Source organism: Melozone crissalis, unplaced genomic scaffold (genome assembly GCF_028551555.1).
Source record: "Melozone crissalis strain CALT ecotype California unplaced genomic scaffold, PUWL_Pcris_2 ptg000074l_1, whole genome shotgun sequence".
Classification (NCBI taxonomy): Eukaryota; Metazoa; Chordata; class Aves; order Passeriformes; family Passerellidae; genus Melozone; species Melozone crissalis.
Window position 1 is genome coordinate 2897463 of NW_026535851.1, and position 22467 is coordinate 2919929.

Here is a 22467-nt window from a genome sequence, read left to right on the forward strand (position 1 = left end):
AAAAAAGGACCAGAATAGAAAAACCTATGGCAAACAATTATAAGTCTAAATATAGCACTATATTTCTAAATAATCCACAAACTATAACATATGGCATATTCAAATACTGGTTAACCAACTCTGCAGATGCAATTCTAACATCACTTCAGAAAATGAGAGCAAGATGGAGCAAACTAAAGGAATACTGATATGTTGCAACAGTGCACCAGAAAAACATTGTCACCAAATCATGCTTCAACAACAGCACTCTAAGCCTGCACACTACTATCTATGAAGCAAAACAAATTTCTCTAGCTTTTGAGGGATGTGCCCTGCATAGCATATGTTATGATTCACTATAACACGAGCAGCAAGACACTGCAATGTAGTATGATTTATAGGATGGATTAAGTTTTTTGCTATTTTTTTCTCATCCAGTAGATCACTAGCAGTTTGTTTATGCAAGTTTGTGGCATCAAAGTGTGAACCTGACTGGATAAGAAAATTCATGATGCCTGGATGGTTGTTCAGTGCAGCAATATGTAAAGGACTGTTGTTATCAGAGTCTCTGACATTTATATTAGCACCACATTCCACCAAGATAACAGTAACTTGTAGAGAGGGGAATTTACAAACTGGGTAGCAACCCACACATGTAGTATTCTTGTCAACAGCAAGGTGAAGTGGACTGAAGTTATTCTTCCCTCTAGGTCGAAGCTTAAGAAACTAATATATAGTCTGTTTCTTAAAATGCTCCTGTTCTGAGGTGCAAGGTACTTTTTCCAACAAGCAAATTAAATGCAAAATGATCGGAAGTGCTTTGTTTAGCTGTATTGGATCAGGAGGACACTGGATTTGTTTCACAGCCCGCTCTATTTCGAGAACACTTTTGCATAGTATACCCATTAGATCATCAAATGTGACAGTAGCGCCTAGCAGGCCTTTTGCCTTGTCCTGCAGCATGAAGGAGAAGAGTTCAGCAAATGATAGTAAACTGCTGGCTGTCATAGGGCTCAGTGGATCTAGATTGCTCTGCTGCATGTCCAAAGCATATTTCCATAAGTTGATGCATCGTTTAAAGTTTCCAGAGTCTGCATAGACAGCACCTCTGTACCTAATATAGTAGGATGTATCTGGGTGAGAAGGACCAAGAATACGTTCTCTAATTAATAGTGCTTGCATTCTCATCTCATCAGGATCTGCAATAAGATTTTCTAGCTCTTCTAAGCTGTTTACTTCTTTAGCATAATCATAGGTCATAATTAGTGTTTGTGGTACAGGTCTGTTCAGGATACTAATCCTATCATTGTATCTCATTTCCATAGCTCGCTTCCAGTATTTCAAAGCACCAAGCAGGTCTCTCTTTTTGTCCACAAATGTTGCTCCTAGAAGTTCCAGAGCATTTATACATTCTATCTTACTAGTCTGTTCATGTTGGGTCAGGAAGTCCACAATATTTGTGTGGCCTGTCACACTGGCTGACAGAAGAGGAGTCATTCCATAGCCATCCTTTTCCATCTTCGCACAATACTTGAGAAGCATCTTCATGATCTCTAAACTTCCAGATTCTGCACAGTCATGTAATGCAGTGTTTCCTAGCAAAAGAGGAAAAACAATTACATAAATTATAATTAAATTATAGTCTAGATATCACTCCATTAATAGGTAAAAAAAAAAATAAAATTTGACATCTACAAACTATGAAAGGCTTACATGACAAGTTAAAAAAATTCAAGATCTGATTAAAACATCACGGCTACCCCACAGTTAAATAAACCAAAATGCTTGACATTGTTACCCAAAAGAATTAAACAGATTTTAAGGACATGTCTCATTTTTCAAAACTTAAACTAGAATTCTCTACCACATGAGAAATTTTATATCTGCTTTCAAGTATAAAACAGAAACCTAAGCTTGCCACCTTACGTGGTTATATTTTCTCTTCTTCCCTTGTCAAATTTCCTTCATCCCTATCTCTATTCATAATTAAAAAAAATAATAAGATCTGTATAAAAATTAAAGCTGTGCTAACTCAACACTGGCCTTGCTCGCTGCTGTACTGTACCTCTTCCTCTCTCTTTCATCCAAAGCCTTTAATTAAAGTGTTCCAAGGTAATAATTGTACATAAAGGCAAATACAGCTCATCACAACAGGCCCTTCATATCAGCTGGGGCCTCAGAGACTGTCAGAATATTCTGAGGGACCAACTTATTTTGTCAAGCCTATGTATACACACAGACAAACTATTTCTAGTACTTTATTAGGTCTTTATTCTGAAGTCCCACATAAACCCCCCCTCTGCTCAGGATTCCCAAAAGTTAAAAAAAACCCCAAGCCCCCAAACTCAAACAGTGCCTTCAACACACAGCATCCAGCCATTTGTCTTATAAGTCTTATAATTTACAATAAGATTATTTCTTATGAAGAGAACATGCAATATCATGCTAAAGGCATTCAGGTGGCACTCATACTATGTGGTGAAATTTCTAGCAAGCAGTAATGGCAACTGACTGCAAAACATTAGTAGCGAACTAAAAAGAAATCATTGAACACCACAATTAAATATCAAATTACTATGCTTTAAGTAGGAGAAAGTTTTGCTTAAGACCATACATGAGTAGTTCACTGGGGGAGACAGGAAGATGGACAAACAATAACTGTCTCCGTCCTCACCACCATAATAAAGTTTCTTGGGGGTTTTATTGCTTTTAAAATTACACAATTTAAACCTAGCTTCTTTTTCATATATGCTACAGATTCAGGCATACCAACTCCCACTACATTAACATGAAAATAATTAACAGCACACCCATGTAAGAATCCCACCCTCCCACTCCCCAATTAGAATATCTTGTACCACCAGCCTTGCAAATTCTGGTTAACTGGCTTCCAGATCATCATTATCTGTTATATCATCAGCAAGTTTCCACATCCTCAAATCAGAGAACCCTTTTCCAAGGATTCTGTACATTCACAGTCATCTGATTTGGCTTTTAAAAAAATCTCAGAGACAGATTTTCATAAACTTTCTCATTTGCATTTTTGGCAGGCTTTTTTCTATGACGCTGACGTGGCTTGAGAGGAAGTAAGTTTTCTGGGATATGCTGTGGTCACACCAATGGGGTTCAGATTTGAATATTGGCACCTGGTGTGGCCACTGAGGACCTTGGATACGCCTCTGAGAACACAGGGGTTAAAAAGCAGAGCACTCCCCTGGGCAGTTCTCTTGGGTTTCCGGCAGGAAAGAGTTCGGATCTCTCTCCCCCGTCCAGTTGCTGCTGCTGGGCGGGGGAGGGGCAGTCATGCGGCTGGGTGAGGTAGGCCCGGGGCTTGGACAGAGATGGGAGGTGAAGAGGCCCTTGAGGGTGGAAGGGTGGAAGGGTGGAGGAACACCAAGAGGCATCGGGCAGTCCTGTCCCCCCTCCCAGGAGAGAGAGAGGATGTCTGAATTTGGTAGCAGCCGGCTGAGAAGGAGAAGGGGGGGTGCAGCGAGAAGGTGCCCCCAGGGCAGTGTGGGAGCTCTGAACAGGCAGAGACTGAGATTTTTAACCCTTTTCTTGCATGATGGAAACCTTAGAAATGCTAATCCTCCTGGAGCTGAATGAGAAGAGAGATAAGAGATGAGATAAGAGGAAATGGGCCTCGAGGGAAGTGGAGAAGACTCTTAGGTGGGTGGAGATGATGGAGTGGCCTTTTGGCTGGACTTTTCTTGTATAGCCATGGACAGAACCGTTTTTTTTTTTTCCTTGTGACACAGAGACTGCATTTAGGGGGAGGCAATGGCTCGGAGCCAAGGGAGTGCAGTGATGTTATGTGTAAGAGTGCATGAACAGAGACAACAGGTGAGGAGGGTGGTTGGTGCCCTCGCTCTTCAGTGGAAGAGAAGATCTCTGTTTTTGAGACCCCTCGGCCTCAGGGGGTGAAATTTGGGGGGGACAGGTGTCCCGAAAGTGATAGACTGTGCTCTTTTTTGGAACTGGACAAAGCATCCTTAAAAGGAAAACCCTAGAAGCAGCCCTGGTCCATGCACAGTGGTGAGAGCACTGGGCATGGAAGGAAGATGTCACGATGGCAGATGTTCTCCGGGCAGTGCCACGTGTGACAGGAAACACAAGAGGTCTCAGCTGTGTTTCCAGGGGAAGCCTATGGCACAAGAGGGACTCCTCACTCCTTGATGAACTGAGAATTGATTATCTAAAGGTGATGATGGACTGAGAGTTGGTGATCTGAGGGATGGATGCATTGGAAATTTGGTGTGAGGAGGAGGAAATGTTTTTGGAAGGTTTTCATTTCCCCCGTGTGTTTCTTTTTACTTATAGTTGCAGTTTAGTTAATAAAGTTTTCTTTTCTTTATTTCTAAGTGAGAGCCTGCTTTGCTTATTCCTGGTCACATCTCACAGCAGACACCAGGGAGAGTGTATTTTCATGGGGACACTGGCATTGTGCCAGCATCAAACCATGACAGACACCAAGACACTGAATTGCAGTAGCCTTTTCTTTGGCTTTTTAGATGTATAAACAAAACTGAAGTAGGTAGGGAAAGAAATCAATAGGGCTGAAATCTTCAGCTGATGTTTGGGAAAAGTGCATTTTGTGGGTATACAGTCTCCTAATTTCAGCAACTTAGCTTAGACTTACCTTAGTACATTTACCTTAATGTACTCCCCTCCTCCCCCAGGCTGTTATCTGTAGAATGTGCAATTTACCTTTTACATTAGAGTGTTTAGCCAGTAAAACTTAATTTGGTCCCTAAAGTGTGCCTGTGATTTGACTTAAAAGCTAAACAGGGCATCAAAATAAACTGAAAAACTGAGGAAGACACTCCACACAAAGCAGCATCCAAAATTATCTGTTAGATCAATACTCATGAAACTAAAATCAGGTCTTAATAGGAAGTGATTTTCAGTCTCAAATACCCTAGGCAAACTTTGTCACTAATGGAGAATTAAATCAGTGACAGGAGCTTGATCAACACATGGGTCTGGTCACACTACAGTTTCTACAGAGACCAACAAATTCTCCAATCACAGGAACGGATATTTTTTCCCAAATTTAGGTGTATTAAAAGTTTGGTTTGTCAACTGCAGTTTATTAACTAAAATTCCTTTTTTTTTTTTTTTTGATTACGCAAAACTGTTCATACCTCCAGACTGACAAGCATGAGATCATTAAATTCCTAAGATGAAAAGAGAGCAAAAGCAGACAAATAGACATAACTACCTTACCAATATACAGACACATTACAAAAGTAATCTTGCTGTGCTGGAAAAAGCCTAGTAAAAACTTTTCTATAGCTGTCAACCCAGAAGCAAATACTGACTGGCTCCTCAGGCCATCTACACTTCTAAAACACTTACTGATAAAGCCAAAACCATATCCATCTGGGTGTGGCCAAGCCACGAGTTACTGTAGCCAGTTTAGGGTATATTCAAGTCCATGCTACCTCACTCACAGCAGAGCTATGAAACACTAGAAAGGTCTTTTGGGGGCTGCCAATTCCAATGCCACTCTAGACATGGCCTGGGGTGAAAAAGATTCAGAACTACAAATGTTTTTACCAATACATGTCAGAATGCTGTGTTAGCTGGGCAAATTAAACATTTAAATTTCAAAATATTCATATACATGTTTTAAGTTGTATTTGAGGTGCCAGTTGATTTTTAAAAAAATACAACCTCACAAAAATGTTTTATTGCAGACCATATTGTACCATATTGTACTTGTTGAAATATTATAGTCATCCTTAAGTCACAACTATTTCATCTTTGCATATTATCATTCACAATCCTTTATTTCTACCTTCAAGTCAATATTTTTACAATATTAAAAGTCATAACAAATGCATATTACAGACAAACATATCAAAATGCACTAGTACCACCAAAGTTCTTACAATTATTTTACAACTATTGATATACATATTGCTATATTTGACAATAGGATCAATGGCAACTATTCATATTACACATTGTAGATCCATCACCACATACCTATGACCTTTATGCTCTTTTATCAGTTACCATAAATATATGCCATGACACACTAATAGTGCAAAAAAGTCATACAAATTAGGCTTAGCCAGTGCCTCCATTATCCAAGAACACACCAACAATTTATACGGCATTAATTTACAATGAAGCTATGCATAACACATGGAAATATTCCCACATCACCAAGGATTTTCAGTATTCTCCCCATCTGGATTTCCTTTATTAAAAGACTTGCTTTTTTCTTACTATCATAGTTATTTACTCAAAGAGTGGTTACTGAAAACATATCAGGAATAGGGTAATTTCTAGTTACTTATAATGTAGTAGGCCTTGGAGACCACAATTACTTCAAGCAATGCACAAATTAATAAATGTCCTAGGGTGACATTATGATGCTTGTATCCCCATTCGTGTGTTCTGTTTATGCTGGATATTATGTTCTGTGCCTTCAAGACTGGCTCTGAAGAGCAAAGTTTTGTTTTGTTTTGTTATCAGCCTGCTCCCCCACAACTGGCAGGACACAGAGACAGGGCAGTACATAATGCAACTTTTGCTTTATTTTGCGCTTGCTTTCGCTTTGCTCTTGCTTCTGCTTTGCTCCTGCTTTGCTCTTGCTTTTGCTTCTGCTTGTTAATTAGTTTAGCTAGGCATTCCAAATTTTCCCTGGACTGTTTTTCTTTCCCTTTTTTGGAACCACTCGAGCCTGCTCCGGACTGGGACCTGGGAAACACCTAGACTTTGCACTTTGTGGCCTGCAGCAGCTACCCTCAGTGCCGGAGGGACCGATAACAGAGCGACCACTCCCAGGAGAGACTTTCTGAATTTGTCATCTTATTCAGAGCAGTGAAAGAGTGCTGTCATCTGGTATTGTTCATTTTGTGTGCTGAGGGGGGTGCTTTGCCTGTTAAATAACAGGTTCTTTCCACTTCTCTCCGAGGAATCCTTCCCAAACTGGTTGGGGGGAGGGGCCGTGTGGGATTGCTTTCTGGAGGGGCCCCCTTTGGAGGATTTCTCCCAAATTTGCCCTAAACCAGAACAATTAATGAAAGTGATCACCACTAATTTTTAGCCGCTGCACTTCAGTTTGACTGGATGCAACGGCAGCAGGAAGGAAATATAAGAATACAAGCTTCAATAAACCAAAAGCAGACATGGGCAGATAGATGGGTATAGAATTGCCAAGTTAAACAAACACACACAGACACACGCCCCTCAACCTTAAGAATTAACAATAATTCCAGACATCTACATAGTAATTATGAAGTGTTACATTTGTGAGGACATTGCAGTTAGCCTTGATATCTAAGTCAAGGTCTATGTTCCGCAATTTACCCATTTCAAAAATATTGCATCATCTATAGTGACAGGAATAAACAGTGCCTGAACATATCTATGCAATTCTGCAGTTAAGGCAATCCAATTTTCGTACCAATTTCTTTAGTAAAAATTTTAAATCAACATTATATCTATTGCTGTATGAAAGAGCAAATAGTTTCACGTTTCTTTCTAGCCCTACTTAAACAGGGATAATATGAACTTTACACAAATGCTTGGTGTATCACAGAACTAATTCCCCAACTATCCAGTATTGCAACAAAAAGACAAGCAAACAACCCAAACCAAAACAGTCCAAAAAAAAAAAAAAAACACCAAAAAACCCCCCAACAGGAAGCTCATCAAGGGAGGTGTGTCTAATGAGATTGTGTCAGAAGCTAATTAGTCTCAAAATAGGCTGATAGCTTGTGACATGGGAAGGAAACTGATTTGGCTTGATTTGCAACCAATATTAACTATATCTACTAAAGTTTGCAAAATTCTTAATCAAAATTCTGGTAAACAAAATAAACAAAACTTTTTAAATAAAAATACTTTTTTTTTTAAAGTATGACAGCAATGTGGTACCAAACTAAAGATCTCTTACTGAAAATACACACTCAGCTGCTGAACTTTACACACTGGTCGATCTTTCAAATGAAATAATTTTTTCTTCATATGTTTAAAAGGAACTGAATGTATATTTTTGCAACCTCATAGATGAAATTAATCACCTTCAGAAAATAAAATTGTTCATAAAACAATTTTTTCATTTTTTTAAGCAGACCACTTGAAGGAAATAAGTCCTCTAGTAACTTTGACTTCTGAAGAGAAAATTATTGATACTTACATGCATACAAACATAGGCAATGCAAAAGAAAACTGGTTTACATGTCTATACTCAGTATACTTGACAAAGGAAAATTAAAGGTCTGTCTTTCTTTTTAAAAAGTAAAAATTGCAAAGAGCTATTAACCTCAACAAGTTGTTCTATGTTCTGTAATAGAATAACCGTTCTCTCGTTCACAAAAGTACTTAATGATAACTCATATTACCAAGGTTAATAATACAAAGTGGAAGTAAGGTATAAAATGTTGCAAATCATTGACTTTCAACAGAAACGATTTTTTTGCATCTGAAATATGCTTCCTCGAGCTTCAGGAATAGAAAGTGAATTGCTAAACTTACAGCTGCAATTTTTAAATTCAAAAATAGAATGCTCATCTGAAAGCCTAAATGGGAAGTGAAAACAGCTCATTTCCAAACATGATTCTGGCACACTGATGTTGTGTGCCTCTTTTTTTTTTTAAGCTTCTTATGTCCATACAAGTTCAAATCTAAGGAAACAAATTTTATTTCATGAAAAAACCCCATCTTTCAGTTTATGCACATCATCTCACTTTCAGTGAGGTTGGTTTTACTCTTTTATTGCAGGCTACTTGTACTTCCTTATCTCATGCAATAGCTTACTAGTGCTAATCAACTCTTCCCTACATTCTTGAATTGCAAACAGCAAGTCAGAATGAGAAACAGATTCAAACATTAAGTGAACTCCAGAAACATACAGTAATTAAAAGGATACTAATGTCCCTTGTAAAACACTGATTAAGTGAAAATTTCAGCACCCGCATAGTCAATTCAAACATCACATATAAGTGTGGTTATGAAACGGTACCACCTAGCATTCCCCTTCAGAGTTTAGCATATTCAACCCCTTTGTGAAAGAGCTTAATATACAGTAAAAAGTAATAAACATCCTATCAATCACTGCAGGACTGTTGAAAGCAGAACAAAAAAAACCACAAAAAAAATCTGGGAAAGCCTGTCTCAACTGACAACAGAACTAAATAAACATGGCCCTTTTCCAAAGTCAAGAGACTCCATGTTTACATCAAGGGTTGAAGCTTTATCATGAAGAAAGTAATTTAAGTGTAGATCAGAAAGTCCTCATGATGTGTCAGAGAGCTCCAACTGATGATCACAGTAGGTTTGTCCTAGGATCTCTTATATTTGAGAAAAGACATTTCTGTTTATGCGACTTTTATGATTAACCTTTGATGGGAAGAGTCGTAGCTTCTACCACTACCAATACTCCTTCCCTTTCAGGGTTCATATGCATTCTTCTGGGTCCTAAGCATGGGTTCCGATTATACTGAATCACTGAAGCAGCTATATAAAAAGCCTGTCACAAAGACTGTTTATCCTGATTCTAAACTTGATGGTTTGAGTTTTGATTTACGTACCTGTGCTGGTTTAAAAGCACAGCTGAAAAATTAACCCCCACTTAAACTGCTCTCTTCGTGTCCCTCCCGTTGTCCCCCCTCTGGTGAAAGGGAGACTAAAAGCAGAGATTCCATGTTAAAAACCGTTTACTTAAAAAAAAAAAAACAAAACAAAACGGCAATGAAATAAGAAAAATGAACAGTAACTGTAACAATGTATTTGCACAGTTTAGGCCACAGTGTATTCTTATCAGAGCCCTCTGGGATTCGACGAGACATAAATTGTGCTAAATTAAGAAAAAAGAGGCTGAGAAAAAAAATGCCAAGACCACAAGAACTAAATAAAGGAGGGCTGTGAAGCACCTGGATTGTAACCAATCACATATCCTGAAAAGTGCATGCAGAGCCCGTGGACAAGATAGAGGCACCAATCAAGGAATGCGTGATAGACGTGTGCAGTAGTGTTAGAATGTATAACTAGAAAATAATGTAAACAATAAAGTGGCTTCTGCTTAATCACATTGGTTAGTTGTCCAGGAGTCCTGATCTCCCGCAAGCTGGTGACTCGACAACGTGATGCTGCAGACCAGACGCTTTGTTTTCTGAAGGGGGTCTCCTGAGCTGAAAAGGCAGGAGGCCCTGTGCAGCGGTGCGGCGGTGGTGTTAATGTCAATCGCCCAGGCTAGCCGGCCAGCAACCGCTAGCAGCACGGGGGGGCACTTGTCCTGATAGCTTGGCTTCAGGAGAGCGCCTCAAGCAGGCACCTTGCGCTACAGCTGTAGGTGCTGCCAGGTGCGGACGAGACCCGGAATCGCTGCGATGAACAGGAATAAAGAGCGCTCTCCGTTTTGGGGCAAAGTCCAGCTTTAATGATATCCAGGGAAGCCAACAAAACGAAGAGAGTTTGACGGTTGATGCATGTGGTTATAAAGGGAGTGGGTGGTAGGGGTGGAACTGGCACAGAGACCAATGGGAATCCAGGGGGGAAAGGGGTACAAGAGATTGACATACACAGGAGACCAATGGGTACAGCAAAAAAGGGGGGGGCCCAGTCCCTGACCCAATCACTTCAAACCCTGGAGAGAAGCTTCTGGAGAAAAGGGAGTGAGCAAGGAGTGACTGGCAGGGCCCTGGGGAGGAGTAGGAGAAAGGATACATTGAGTTGTCAGGGTAACCGGGGAGGAGTACAACTGGATACATTGGGTGCTATGGGGACCAGAGAGATTGACACTTAACTGGCAGAGGAGGGAGAAACTGGGGAGAACCATTACAACATGGGAGGAAACAGAGCATTCCAACTTCAAACAAAGGGAGAACAGATCAAGCAAAAGGAGAGTAAAACAAACACACCACAACAGCCCTGGTCAGAGACCGCCTTAGCGAGACCGCGGTGGGGGGAGTCGGAGGATGGATCTGGGAAAAGTGTGCTTACGCTGCAGCGGACACCGGAAAAGGTGAGCGATCGGGGGCTGGTAGGATGGGAAAGGCACTGTCAAAAGAAGAGCAGGCCACGCTAACTCTCCTCCAGCTTATTCTCTCTAAGAGAGCAATTATGACCCAGAGGTCCTGAAAAGACTATTGAGATGGGGACAGGAGAGGATTTTTGCCACCCCCAAGAGCGTATTTGACACCCCTGAGTGGGAAAGGCTAGGAGTTGCTTTCTGCAAGGCCGTAAGTGACTGGTCAAAGGAAACCAAGGGACTTAGCACAGCATGGAAGTTAATGATAACAGTGCTAAAGCAGTTAAAAGCAGAAAGCTGCAGCAGGGGTAGCAGCTGCCCTAGAGCCAGATGACCCCACAGTGGCCTTCCCAGCGTTTGTGTAAGAATATTTTTGGGGGGATTGAACCAATTATATTGTCCCTACCTTCTGCACCGCCGGAGTTACAGGCTCCACAGGCCGTCTAAGACAGTAACAACACAGTGCTACAGCCCACTCTGGCTCCACAACACGCACCGGAACCAGAGAAAATGGACATGAATGCGCTGCTCCCTCCACCGGCACTGGGATTACCCACTACCCACGGGTGCCCCATGGTGTCCCCTGAGGAGTTAACAATAGCATCAAGGGGGCTAGTATTTTCTGTTACCACCTTTGCTGCCTGACTCACTGCTGCTTAGCCATTGCAGCGGATATTCAGATGCATCATTCAAATGCAATGTAGATATACTGCGGGTATACAAATGCAGAACGCTTGTGCTGCTTTGAGGAGGAGGAATGCCGGTGGCAGGAGAGAGAGGTAGCTGAACTCAGAGCTTTAATATATCTACAAATAGGGGAAAGAGAAAAGACCAGATCCTTGCTGATGGCAATGGGAAGAATGGGAGATGGATCAATTGTGAGATTTGCTTATTGCCTTATCGATTCTCCGAACTGTAAGGGCAGTAAGGATCGCCGAGCCCGGCTCTCCAAAGAAGGTAGCCCTGATAGAAGGTTTGCCTGCCCTACGATTTATGATGATGAAACAGATTGGTGGGCGGAGGAGAAGAGGAAGCAGCGTAGAGCGAGAAGCTGAAGGGGAGAGAGTATGGCAGGAGCAAGATTTCAACTGGTACCATGGAATGCGAAGAATGTCAGATCCCCCCCACTCCACAGGACAACCAGGAGCTTATGCAACAGCGGAAGGAGGGGAGAAGCCCCAAATGAAGGAGAGAGAGTCCTGAATGGAGATTTACTAGCCGTTCTGTGTCCGACGATGATTGTAACCCAGCTCGGCGGTGGCAAGGTATTATCAGAGGAGCCCTCATCGAGGGTGAGATTATCCCACAAGCGCTTCCGGTAATCTCTGTCCCCGGTAACCCAAATCAACATCAGTGGGTGGGGCTGGAGTGGAAGCTCGTCCGAGAGGGGCAGAAAGCCATAATGCAGTATGGGCTAACTAATCCATATGTGCAGACCTTGCTGGACCACATTTTTACTAGCAGTTTAATGGCCCCGCTTGATTGTAAAAAGATGGCAGAAACCTTTTTAAAACCCACACAGAGACTGCTGTGACAAGCGGACTGGGAAAGGTGGGTAGACGCTGCTGTGGTTGAAAATCTCAGGCTCCCTCAGGGGGACCCTAGGCAGTTCGCCACCCCAGACACAATGTTGGGGAAAGGGCCTTTTGCTGACCCACAAACTCAGGCACGTTTACATACAGCAATTTTGCAACAGTCTCAGAAGCTGGCAGGGGAAGCATTCCATGCTGTCCCAGACATGGGACTTCCACCACCATCCTATACAACCATTAAGCAAGAGGCAAAAGAGACTTTTATGAGTTTCCTAGATCGCCTTAGAGATGCAATTGATCGAGTTCTGGGAATAGTCTTCAGATGTAAAAGGCACGCTGGGGATGCAACTGGTAGTGGATAACGCAAACTCTACCTGTAAGAGGATCTTGCAGACCTTGCCTCGAACCGCCACCTTGGTGGACATGATAGAAGCTTGTTCTAGGGTGGGAACTCCAGAGGAAAAAGTCACTTACCTAGCAGAAGTGATGGCAGTTGCCCTTAAACCACTGGTACAGCAAGGAAAAGGCGACTCTAGCCTGAAATGTTTCAGCTGTGGTAGACCTGGACACTATAAAGCCCAGTGCCGAGCTAAAGCTGTGAAGAAAAGTAAGGCAACATCGACATTTACTGGTTTCACGGGAAACTGCAATAGACGTGATAAATTTGGTCATCGAACCAGAATTTCAGTTGAAATGCAAGAAAGATGGAACACCGTAGGGAAATGGGGAACAGAGCGTGAAGGGGGGACGTGCAATGACACAAATGCTCCCCCACAACCAGGCAGCTGCCTGGACATCCTCCACTCAGCAACAGCAGGATTTGCAGGAGTGGACTTGGATACAGCAATAGAAGCAACCCTGGAAAGCACTGATGCACAGGTAATCCCATCAACAGCGAACGGACCCTTGGGGCATGGACTTAGGGCCCTGCTGATAGGGAGATCATCCACATCAAAGCAAGGCATTTTTATTTGGCCTGGACTAATTGATGCAGATTATTTAGGCAATATTGGGATAATGGTGCAAATGTTGAAGCCACCCATCCACATTCCAAAAGGCACAGGGTTGGCACAGTTAGTTCCTTTTAAGGCCAAGGTTCCTAGACAAGGGGTCATGCTGAGGGGGAATGGAGGTTTTCGGTTAATGGGAACCCCTCAGGTCATGTTTATGTTACCATTATCTGGAGCAAAACCAGTTATACCTATTACTTTTCAGCATCCCAATGGAGGAACTCTCATGACAAAAGCCGCATTTCTGGACATGGGTTCAGATGTCACCATTGTTCCCTTGTTTGCATGGCCTGCAACATGGCCTCTGAACACCCTAGGAACACCAGTTAAGGGGGTGGGATGCATGCAAATGACTCGAATTAGTAAAACATTCTTAACTGTGGGTTGATGAAGATGCACATCTGTGTTCAGGTGAGACCTTATGTGATGTGCTGAATACAACAATCTGGCTGCTGGGACGGGACGCATTGAGCCAGATGGGTTTCTGTCTCACCAATGAGGGTTTTTAGCGGTGGCCATTGAAGGGCAGCCAATCCTAAAATTAAAATGGTTAACAGAGACACCAATCTGAGTTGATCAAATGACCACTATCTAAGGAAAAGCTTGTCCATGTTAATGAATTGGTTGATGAGCAATTGAAAAAGGGAGGAATGTCATACCCTCCATGAGCCCCTGGAACACACCCATCTTTACAATCCCTAAAAAATCAGGAACATGGAGGTTATTACATGACCTTTGAGCCATTAATTCCATAATGCAGGATATGGGACCCCTGCAGCCCGGCCTACCCTTGCTGTCAACGTTACCTGTCAATTGGCAACTGTTAATTATCAACATCAAAGATTGCTTTTTCGCAATCCCCCAGCATGAGGACGACAGTGAGAAGTTTGTCTTCTCAGTGCCATCCATTAACAAGGCAGAAGTGAGGCAAAGTGAAAATTTTCCAGGATAGAAATCCATTTTAATTTAGATGAAATGTACATTTTTGAGTTGAGTCTGTGTTTAGAAACCATAGTTATTTAGCCAGACTGCAAGGCCTAAGCTCAGTGAAGTTACTTCAGTGAAGGACAGAGATAAAGGGGGGGAGACAGAAGATGATAGAGAGAGACAGAGACTGCTGTAAGGGCAAGTCAACCTGACCTCGGAATTTTTTCTGATAAAAAGGAACTAGTGGTAAATGTCACACAAAACCCATAAAAATTAATATGTATGAACCTATTGTGAAACTGTCTGCATATGTATTTGAGAGAGAGATAAAAAGAGACCTGAAGTTCTCAAAGGTACGCATGCCTTTTTTGAGGAGAGCAATCTCCGCATGCGTCCAGACCTGTAATAAACATACCAGCTTTACAACTTTTACAAAGTTGTGGGGTTTTCTTCTTTTCTCCGCAAAACAGAAGCAGCAAAGAGGTATCAATGGGTTGTATTGCTACAAGGGATGCAAAATTCTCCCATGATGGGCCAACTGTATGTTGCCTGGGTGCAAGCCCTGCTGAGAAAACGATACCCACAGTATCTTATCTATCATTACATGGATGATATTCTTATAGCAGGAGAACAGCAAGATACAGCAACAATTACAAGAGGCAGGCCTTCAAATTGCCCTTGAAAAACTTCAACAACAGGTCCCATGGAAATATTTGGGTGTGTGTGTCACCGAAGCCCAAATTCGGCCCCAAAAATTAACTATTTGTCCATAAATTCGGACTTTATCAGATGTTCAAAAATTAATTGGGGACATACAGTGGATTCGTAGTTCTTGTGGCATAACTAATGAAGACCTTGAGCCCCTAATGCCATTATTAAAGGGGGGAAATCAGGCCAACGTGCTGCAAGAACTGACTGAAAAACAACAGAAGGCTCTGACTCAAATTGCCACAAAATTGGGTAATTCCTTTTCAGATCGTTGGTCCTCTACTTTGCCATTGTCCGTGGCTGTGCTGAATAAAGAAAAACACGCAATGGCTATACTAATGCAGTGGGATGGCCAGGCTAAACAGCCACTACAAATCTTGGAATGGGTGTTTTTACCATTTAATTTGAAAAAATCCTTGACCGCACAAATGGAGGCTAGAGCAAAAATTGTGATCAAGGCACAGAAGTGGACATTGGAAATTGCAGGAAGGGAACCCCAAAATATTCTTCTCCCATTAACAAAGGACTATTTGCAATGGTCATTACAGAATTTAGATACCTTGCAATGGGCATTGTTAAACTTTCCAGGTCTCATTAGCACTCATTTTCCCCCTCATAAGCTTTTTTCTTTGCATCAACAAGTGGAAGAACTACCTTGGCTATCAAGGCAACCTGTAGAAGGCCTCACGGTTTTTACTGATGCCACTCGAAAGACTTCTAAAGCAGGTCTTACTTGGCAGTACAAAGGCAAATGGCTCAGTGAAATCCTTGAAGGACCAGGAGACTCTTTACAGGTTCTTGAGTTACTTGCTGTTATCAGTTATCAGGGTGCTTAAAAAATGGCCAAATGATCCCGTTAACATTGTTTCTGATTCTCTCTACCTAGTAGGTGTTGTTGAGCGCATGGAGCGAGCATTACTGAAGGAAATTCAGAACCAGTGGCTGTGGCAAGTCTTTTTGCAACTGTGGCAGTTACTTAATTTTCGCAAGCAGGATTATTTTATTACCCATATATGGAGTCACTCTGGATTGACGGGAGGCCTGGCCTTAAGAAACGAGAAGGCTGACCAATTGGGGGCACCACTCTGGGCCTCTGCTTCTCCTAACATTGATAAGTTTGGCCAGGCCAGAAGGGCTCACGAGTTTTTTCACCAAAGCACAAAAGTTTTACACGAACAACTTGGAATATCACCACAGGATGCTCAAGGAATTGTCACAACAGGTCCACAATGCCAGGGCATGATTGGCGGATTGGTTCCTGGGGTCAGCCCTCGTGGCCTGGGGCCCTTGCAGTTATGGCAGACTGATATAACTATCTATGCCCCGATTGGTCACTTTAAATGCATTCATGTAACCATAGACACCTTTTCTGCCATGGTTTGGGCCACTCCTATGACAAGCAAAGGATCTCGTTTTGTCATTCGACACCTGTGAGGCTGCTTTGCTGTAATGGACTTGCTGCAGGAAATCAAGACGGACAATGGACCAGGATATATAGCCCGATGGACCCAAGATTTCTCAGCTCGTTGGGGAGTGAAGCATAGCACAGGTATTCCAGGTAACTCCGCAGGACAAGCTATCATTGAAAGGACACATCAGGTACTGAAAGGGCTGCTTGATAAACAAGAAACAGGGGACGATGGGCTGACACGGCAGGACGGAGTGCTGAAAGCAGTTTATGTTATGAATCATCTATGGTTACTAGGTATTCGCAGTAACCCACCAGCATTAACACATTACTCAGGTTTGCAGCAAGATTCTGAATTGATACAGCACCGACCGAAAATTCGTTTTAAAAATCCTATGGCAGGGTTATGGGAAGGACCTGCAGATTTATTAATGTGGGGTAAGGGTTATGCTTGTGTCATTACAGGCAAAGGACCCTGAAGGATACCAATGAAATGGGTTCGCCCCAGGCTTGAGAAGGACACTGATCCCTAGTACCACCAATGAACCAACAACCAGCGCTACCTGAAAACATCAATTGCCCTCAGAACTGTGAACACTTTTGCTATCCTTGGGTGAGATTTGAATGTGTGGGGTGTGGATTAGATAGGTGGTGTCACTACAGAGGAGGAAGCTTCCAGAGGTGTATTGAGTGCAGATATTGGCACTCCCAAGAATTCAATACCTGAGTGGTGTTATCCCAAACGACAGGAACAATGGTTAATTCCCCTGAAACCTGTTGAGAAGGGCTGCATTTATTTGAGTTTCAGGAGCAATTGGGGCAGGCTATTTGGTGGTTTCATAACTAACGCCAAAAGCCCAAGCAAAAAGAGAGAGAATAAGATCAAGGCTATTGAATGTGGGAAAGGAATACTTATCCCTGGGACTTGGGGATTTAGACCGGATCAGTGGGAACAAACAAAGCAAAGGTGGGAAGAGAAGAAACAGAGAAGACAGAATAGGAGAAGGGTGCAAAGAGCAAGAAGCACTGTCAGTTTGGATTTTATCCCTGATCTCATAGGGGAAGGGTTTTTTACCAGTGATCAGGATGAAAAATAGTCTTAAATTAGATGTGCGGGGTTTTGGGGGTCTCCCTCTGTTACTTGTAATATGTGGCAACATCTGTAGTACAGAAGAAATTAACCCACCAGGATGGCATCAACAGAATATGTGGCTTACTTGGGCCAATGCTACTGGGGTGGGCTGTCACAGACATCTTTTAAATTAAAATCCCTTCGTTAGGATTTTTCCTGCTGAAGCTGAGAAGTTTCAGCAACAAAATATAAACAATGGTTATCTGCTGCTGTGGAATGCAACAGATGGATCCGTGATTGGTCTCGGGTGGATGTTTGGATTTACTGACCACTCATGGCAGAGCTGGGTCTCACTCTCTGCTGAGACACAGCCCTTTGTTTTTCATTCCTTTTCTATTCTTAGCTTAGCTAGCTTCTGAGAACTTTCCTTCTATTCTTTTTTGTATAGTTATAATGTAGTATATATATCATAAAATAATAAATCAAGCCTTCTGAACATGGATTCAGCATTCTTGCCTCTCCCTTCATCCTGCAACCCTTGCAAGCCCTGTGACAGTGGACTCCTTTTGTTTATCCTTAGCCATGCCAGGAGATCCTTTCTGCACATGTTTAATTGGTATCCCAATTGTAGTAATTACAGATCCTCTTATTATGGCAGGGGTTTTGGGGGTCTCTCTGACCCCGACTGACATAGGCGTCCAGATAGCTAAGTCTTGCTAAGCACAACCTGTCCAGGTCCCTCAGGCAGGCTCCCAGCCGCAGGAAATCTTAGCAAGCAGCTCAGCTCTTAAGTGAGATCAGCTCTTTGGTGAATTCAGCTCTTTAGTGATTTCCGCTCTTTGCTTGCTAAGTGTCTCAGCAGACGCAGGGAGAAAGAGGAGAATGCTGTATGAGGTTCCACAGAGGTGTCTTTATTGGCAGCTTCTGCGAAGGGCAGAACTGGGCAGAAGTGGATGTTTATATAGGGTATAGGGGCTTTGGGAAACAGTCCAATGGTAAGGGTCAAGGCCAATAGGACCTATCATCTTACAGAGAGATTACGAGGGTCTGAAGGCAGAAGAGGGGCTTCTTTGGTCCAGTCATCGTGAGTAGGCATTTCCTATCTTAGGCAACTCACCGCTAGGGAGGCCTTGCAGGCCTTGTGGCTGCTACATCCTCTGAACAGAGATAGACATGGTTCTCCCAAGAAAATCCTGGGAAATTGTGTAGAAGCTGTGGGAAATTTAGAGGAAAGAATTTTAAAAATTATTATCTCTCTGTCTGTAACCATTATTGGTAGATATGGTTCTCCAGAGTGTGCTGTTCATAGTTCACCAATAGTGTGAGAGGTTTTCACTTTGAGACCAATCAGGTATCAGCTTAGCGAGTCAGACTATAAAAGTTGCAACTTCTTCCTAATAAACAAATTCTATTTCGCCTTCCGATGACTGGAGCCATTCATTCCGTCCCTGACTCAACAGCGTCATCCCAATTAGTACTTTTACTGGTTTTACAAAATGGGTATGAGCCGGAGGAAAGCCATATGTGGGAGAAAATAGATCAAGTGCGGAGAATCGCTGGTGTAACATAACCAGAGGTGGTACAAAATTGGACATGTGCAAAAGGTTGGGGATTAGGCCAAATGGCGAGGGCTTCCAAGCAGGTATGATAACACAATCACTGAATGAAAGTGGACTAGAGCCTCAAGAACTAGACCTGTTAGGATCAGTACCTGGGAATTATTGTTTGTTTTTTAACTACTTTTTAAACCCAAAATCAACTGATATGAGCAATGTCCTAGTCCCATGACCCAAAAATAATAGTGCCATCCTTAATCCCAATTCTCCATGGCGTCAGAACATGATCAAATATTGCCACAATTGGACTTATCCTGGAAGTGCTGGTGCAAATGTGATTGTAAGAAAGCTTCCATCAGGTGTCTTTTTAATCTGTGGGGATAGGACATGGCCCGCAATTCCAAGTAATTAGTTTGGAGGTCTTTGTTACTCAGGAAAGCTAACCATGATTGCACCCAGCACGCGCAAAATGCTGAATCAGACTATTTGGAGAGCGGGACATAACAAGAGAACTAAAAGAGCAATCACAACTTTGGGACCTGATTGTGAAAATCACATAGAGTTTTGGGGCGCTTCAGGATGAATAATAGCATCATTCCTTACTCCGGGTGTTGCTGCTGCTCAAGCTTTGCCTACGCGTAACAAGCGGGAATGCTGGACAGCCAAACAATTAAACATAACTTCAGCTATTTACAATCAGATACTCACTGATGTAGATAGTATTAGACACGGCACACTGCAAAATAGAGCCGTTATAGATTTTTTGCTATCAACACATGGGTGCGGGAGTGACGATATTGAAGGAACGTGTTGTATGAAACTCTCTGACCATTCTGCATCCATTCACAGGAAACTCAAACAACTACAAGATAACATGAAGAAACTGACTGTGAATGACTGGGGTTTGGATGAGTGGTTTGAGGGATGGGGAATAACTGGATGGTTGAAAGATATCGTAAAGGGAGCTTTATTATTACTATTAGTCATTATTATACTGCTTTGTATTATTCTATGCATAATAAAATAGGTGACTTGCTTGACAGAAAATATAGTAAAAAAGGTTTGGCAGGTTCAAGAAGAAGAAGAAGAAGAGGGAATTGTAGCAATGTAATTGCACAGCTTAGGCCACAGTGTGCTCCAGCCAAACCGCTTTTAGTTATTCTTATCAGCACCCTCTAGAATTCGACAAGGTTACTAAGACATAAATTGTGCTAAAATAAGAAAGAAGAGACTGAGAAAAAAAATACCAAGACCACAAGAACTAGATAAAGGAGGGTGGTGAAGCACCTAGACTGTAACCAATCACATATCCTGAAAAGTGTGTGCAGAGCGCGTGGACAAGATAGAGGCACCAATCAAGCAATGCGTGATAGACGTGTGCAGTAGTGTTAGAATGTATAACTAGAATATAATGTAAAAAATAAAGTGGCTTCTGCTTAATCACATTGGTTAGTTGTCCAGGATTCCTGATCTCCAGCACAGTAACAGTAACAAGATTAATAGACAAGCACACAAAAAAAGAGGATGATTAACATACTAAAAGACGATCACCGACCAAGGCCTTGTGGGCCAAAACAAAAGAGAACCATGGCGCCTGCCCCCCCCCCCCACCCCCCCCCCCTCCAACCCCGCCCCCGCAGCGGATTACACAGTACCTGGAAACCTAGTTAGTCCGAAGAGGAGCTATGCTGCCAAAACAGCGGCTCTCTCGGTTGCAGCAGTGGTCCCGATGCAGGGGGCTCCCTCCCCCCAGGGTGGTGGTGGTCCTGGCGGCAGCCCTGGTGGGCACTGTGTCTTGTGGCGGGGCTCTCGGCGGCTGCAGCAGTAGCAGCAGTTGCATCATTCTGTGGCTGCAGCAGCGGTTACCCCTTTTTGCAGCTTCAGCAACAGTTACCACTTGCCACATGTTTAAGGAACCAGTCTACTGTAATGGGTTAAAACTTTAGGTTTGTTCATCAAAGCTGACAAAGTTATTCCGGTAAGACTGTTGCACCACCTCTAGTTGTTTGCTTAAGTAAATTTCCAGACTTAAAAGGATAAGGAAGGTGAAACCAAAGACAATAGGTTTCACAAACATTTGTTTATCTGTTTAGTAAACTGTTAATATGGGTGGGGGGTTTGCTATGATTGATAGCACAGTATCAGCTTATCCACTCAGTAAACCTAAGATTCCAGGAACTCAGCAGATTGAGCCTAAAAATTCCAGGAATCAGACAAAGGAAAATACCAGTCTTCATCTTCAGACCTCCGGGGGGTGGACTATGACCACCTAGACACAAAAGAAGAATACGCAGAGTGTCATGAACAAAAATTCAGTTAATTTTTTTTGTGAGAAAAACTTACAAAAAGGTAGCCAGATCACTGTCGCTGCCAAAGTTCTGCGTGTTTTGTTATTGTAATCACGGGTCGTTGTGGCTAATTGCTCCTTTTGTATTAGCAGAGCCTTGCCCGAGGCTGAGGTGTACTTTTCCCAGAATAGTGAAGACACCTGAGAGGGTGAGGGGGGGCTATGCAAAGTGACTCCAAGACCAGCATGCTGTGTGGGACCCCTACTCCAAACGTGCAGGAAGAACCCCAAAAACAACGAGCCACCTAAGAGTTGAGAGACTGGAGTGATGTCTAGACGTGAGGAGCCAAGTGCTGAGCCTGCAGAGATGCGTAACACCTTCGGAGCCCCTCTCGCCCTGAGCATGGGAGTCGTCCCGAAACCGGGAGCGGGCAGGAGGGAACAGAGGAAACTAACATCGGACGGGGATCAGCACACCCTAAAGGCTCCCACGAGGACGTGATTCCCCAGCTCTGCCCCTAATGGACAGAGCTGTGCTTATCCTCCTCCTCTGAGTCGCCCTGGGAGAGACGACGGGAGACTGCAGACCCGTCCGAGCTGCCCAATCCTGAGCTGATCACTTTTAATAAAGGCATTATAAAGGAGAAGAAGTCTCCTGGCCCTGTTTATTTCACAGAGTACTGCACATCAACCCAGAAACAGGACTGTATAAGAACTCCACGAAATATCAGAAGAGTGCGGCAGTGGTAGAGCGGAGACTCTCCTGTCGCCCAGCGTGCCCGGGGCGCTGACTTTGCCTATTATCGCTTGCTGTATCAATTAATAAATTTCATTTTATTTGGACTTATTAGTCGGTGATTAATTCCCCACCGCAACTAACCTATAACATCTACCCCTTTCCCCAATGGAGGTAAACCTGCACGAACTTCCGGCAGCTCATCGTTTTCTGCTGAAACCATGCTTCCACCATGATGTAGGTGGTATGGTTTTAAACAGTGCTA

The 22467-nt window shown here is 42.9% G+C and overlaps 1 protein-coding gene across 1 annotated transcript in view; it reads right to left on the bottom strand.

The window, feature by feature from the left end:
• Positions 1 to 264: 264 nt before the first annotated feature.
• The window catches only part of LOC128946106 (protein fem-1 homolog C-like), a 58487-nt gene continuing 36284 nt past the window's right edge, over positions 265 to 22467 (bottom strand). Inside the window, 1 exon segment of the mRNA XM_054290010.1 lies at positions 265 to 1574. Coding sequence (XP_054145985.1) covers positions 265 to 1574 — 1310 coding nt within the window.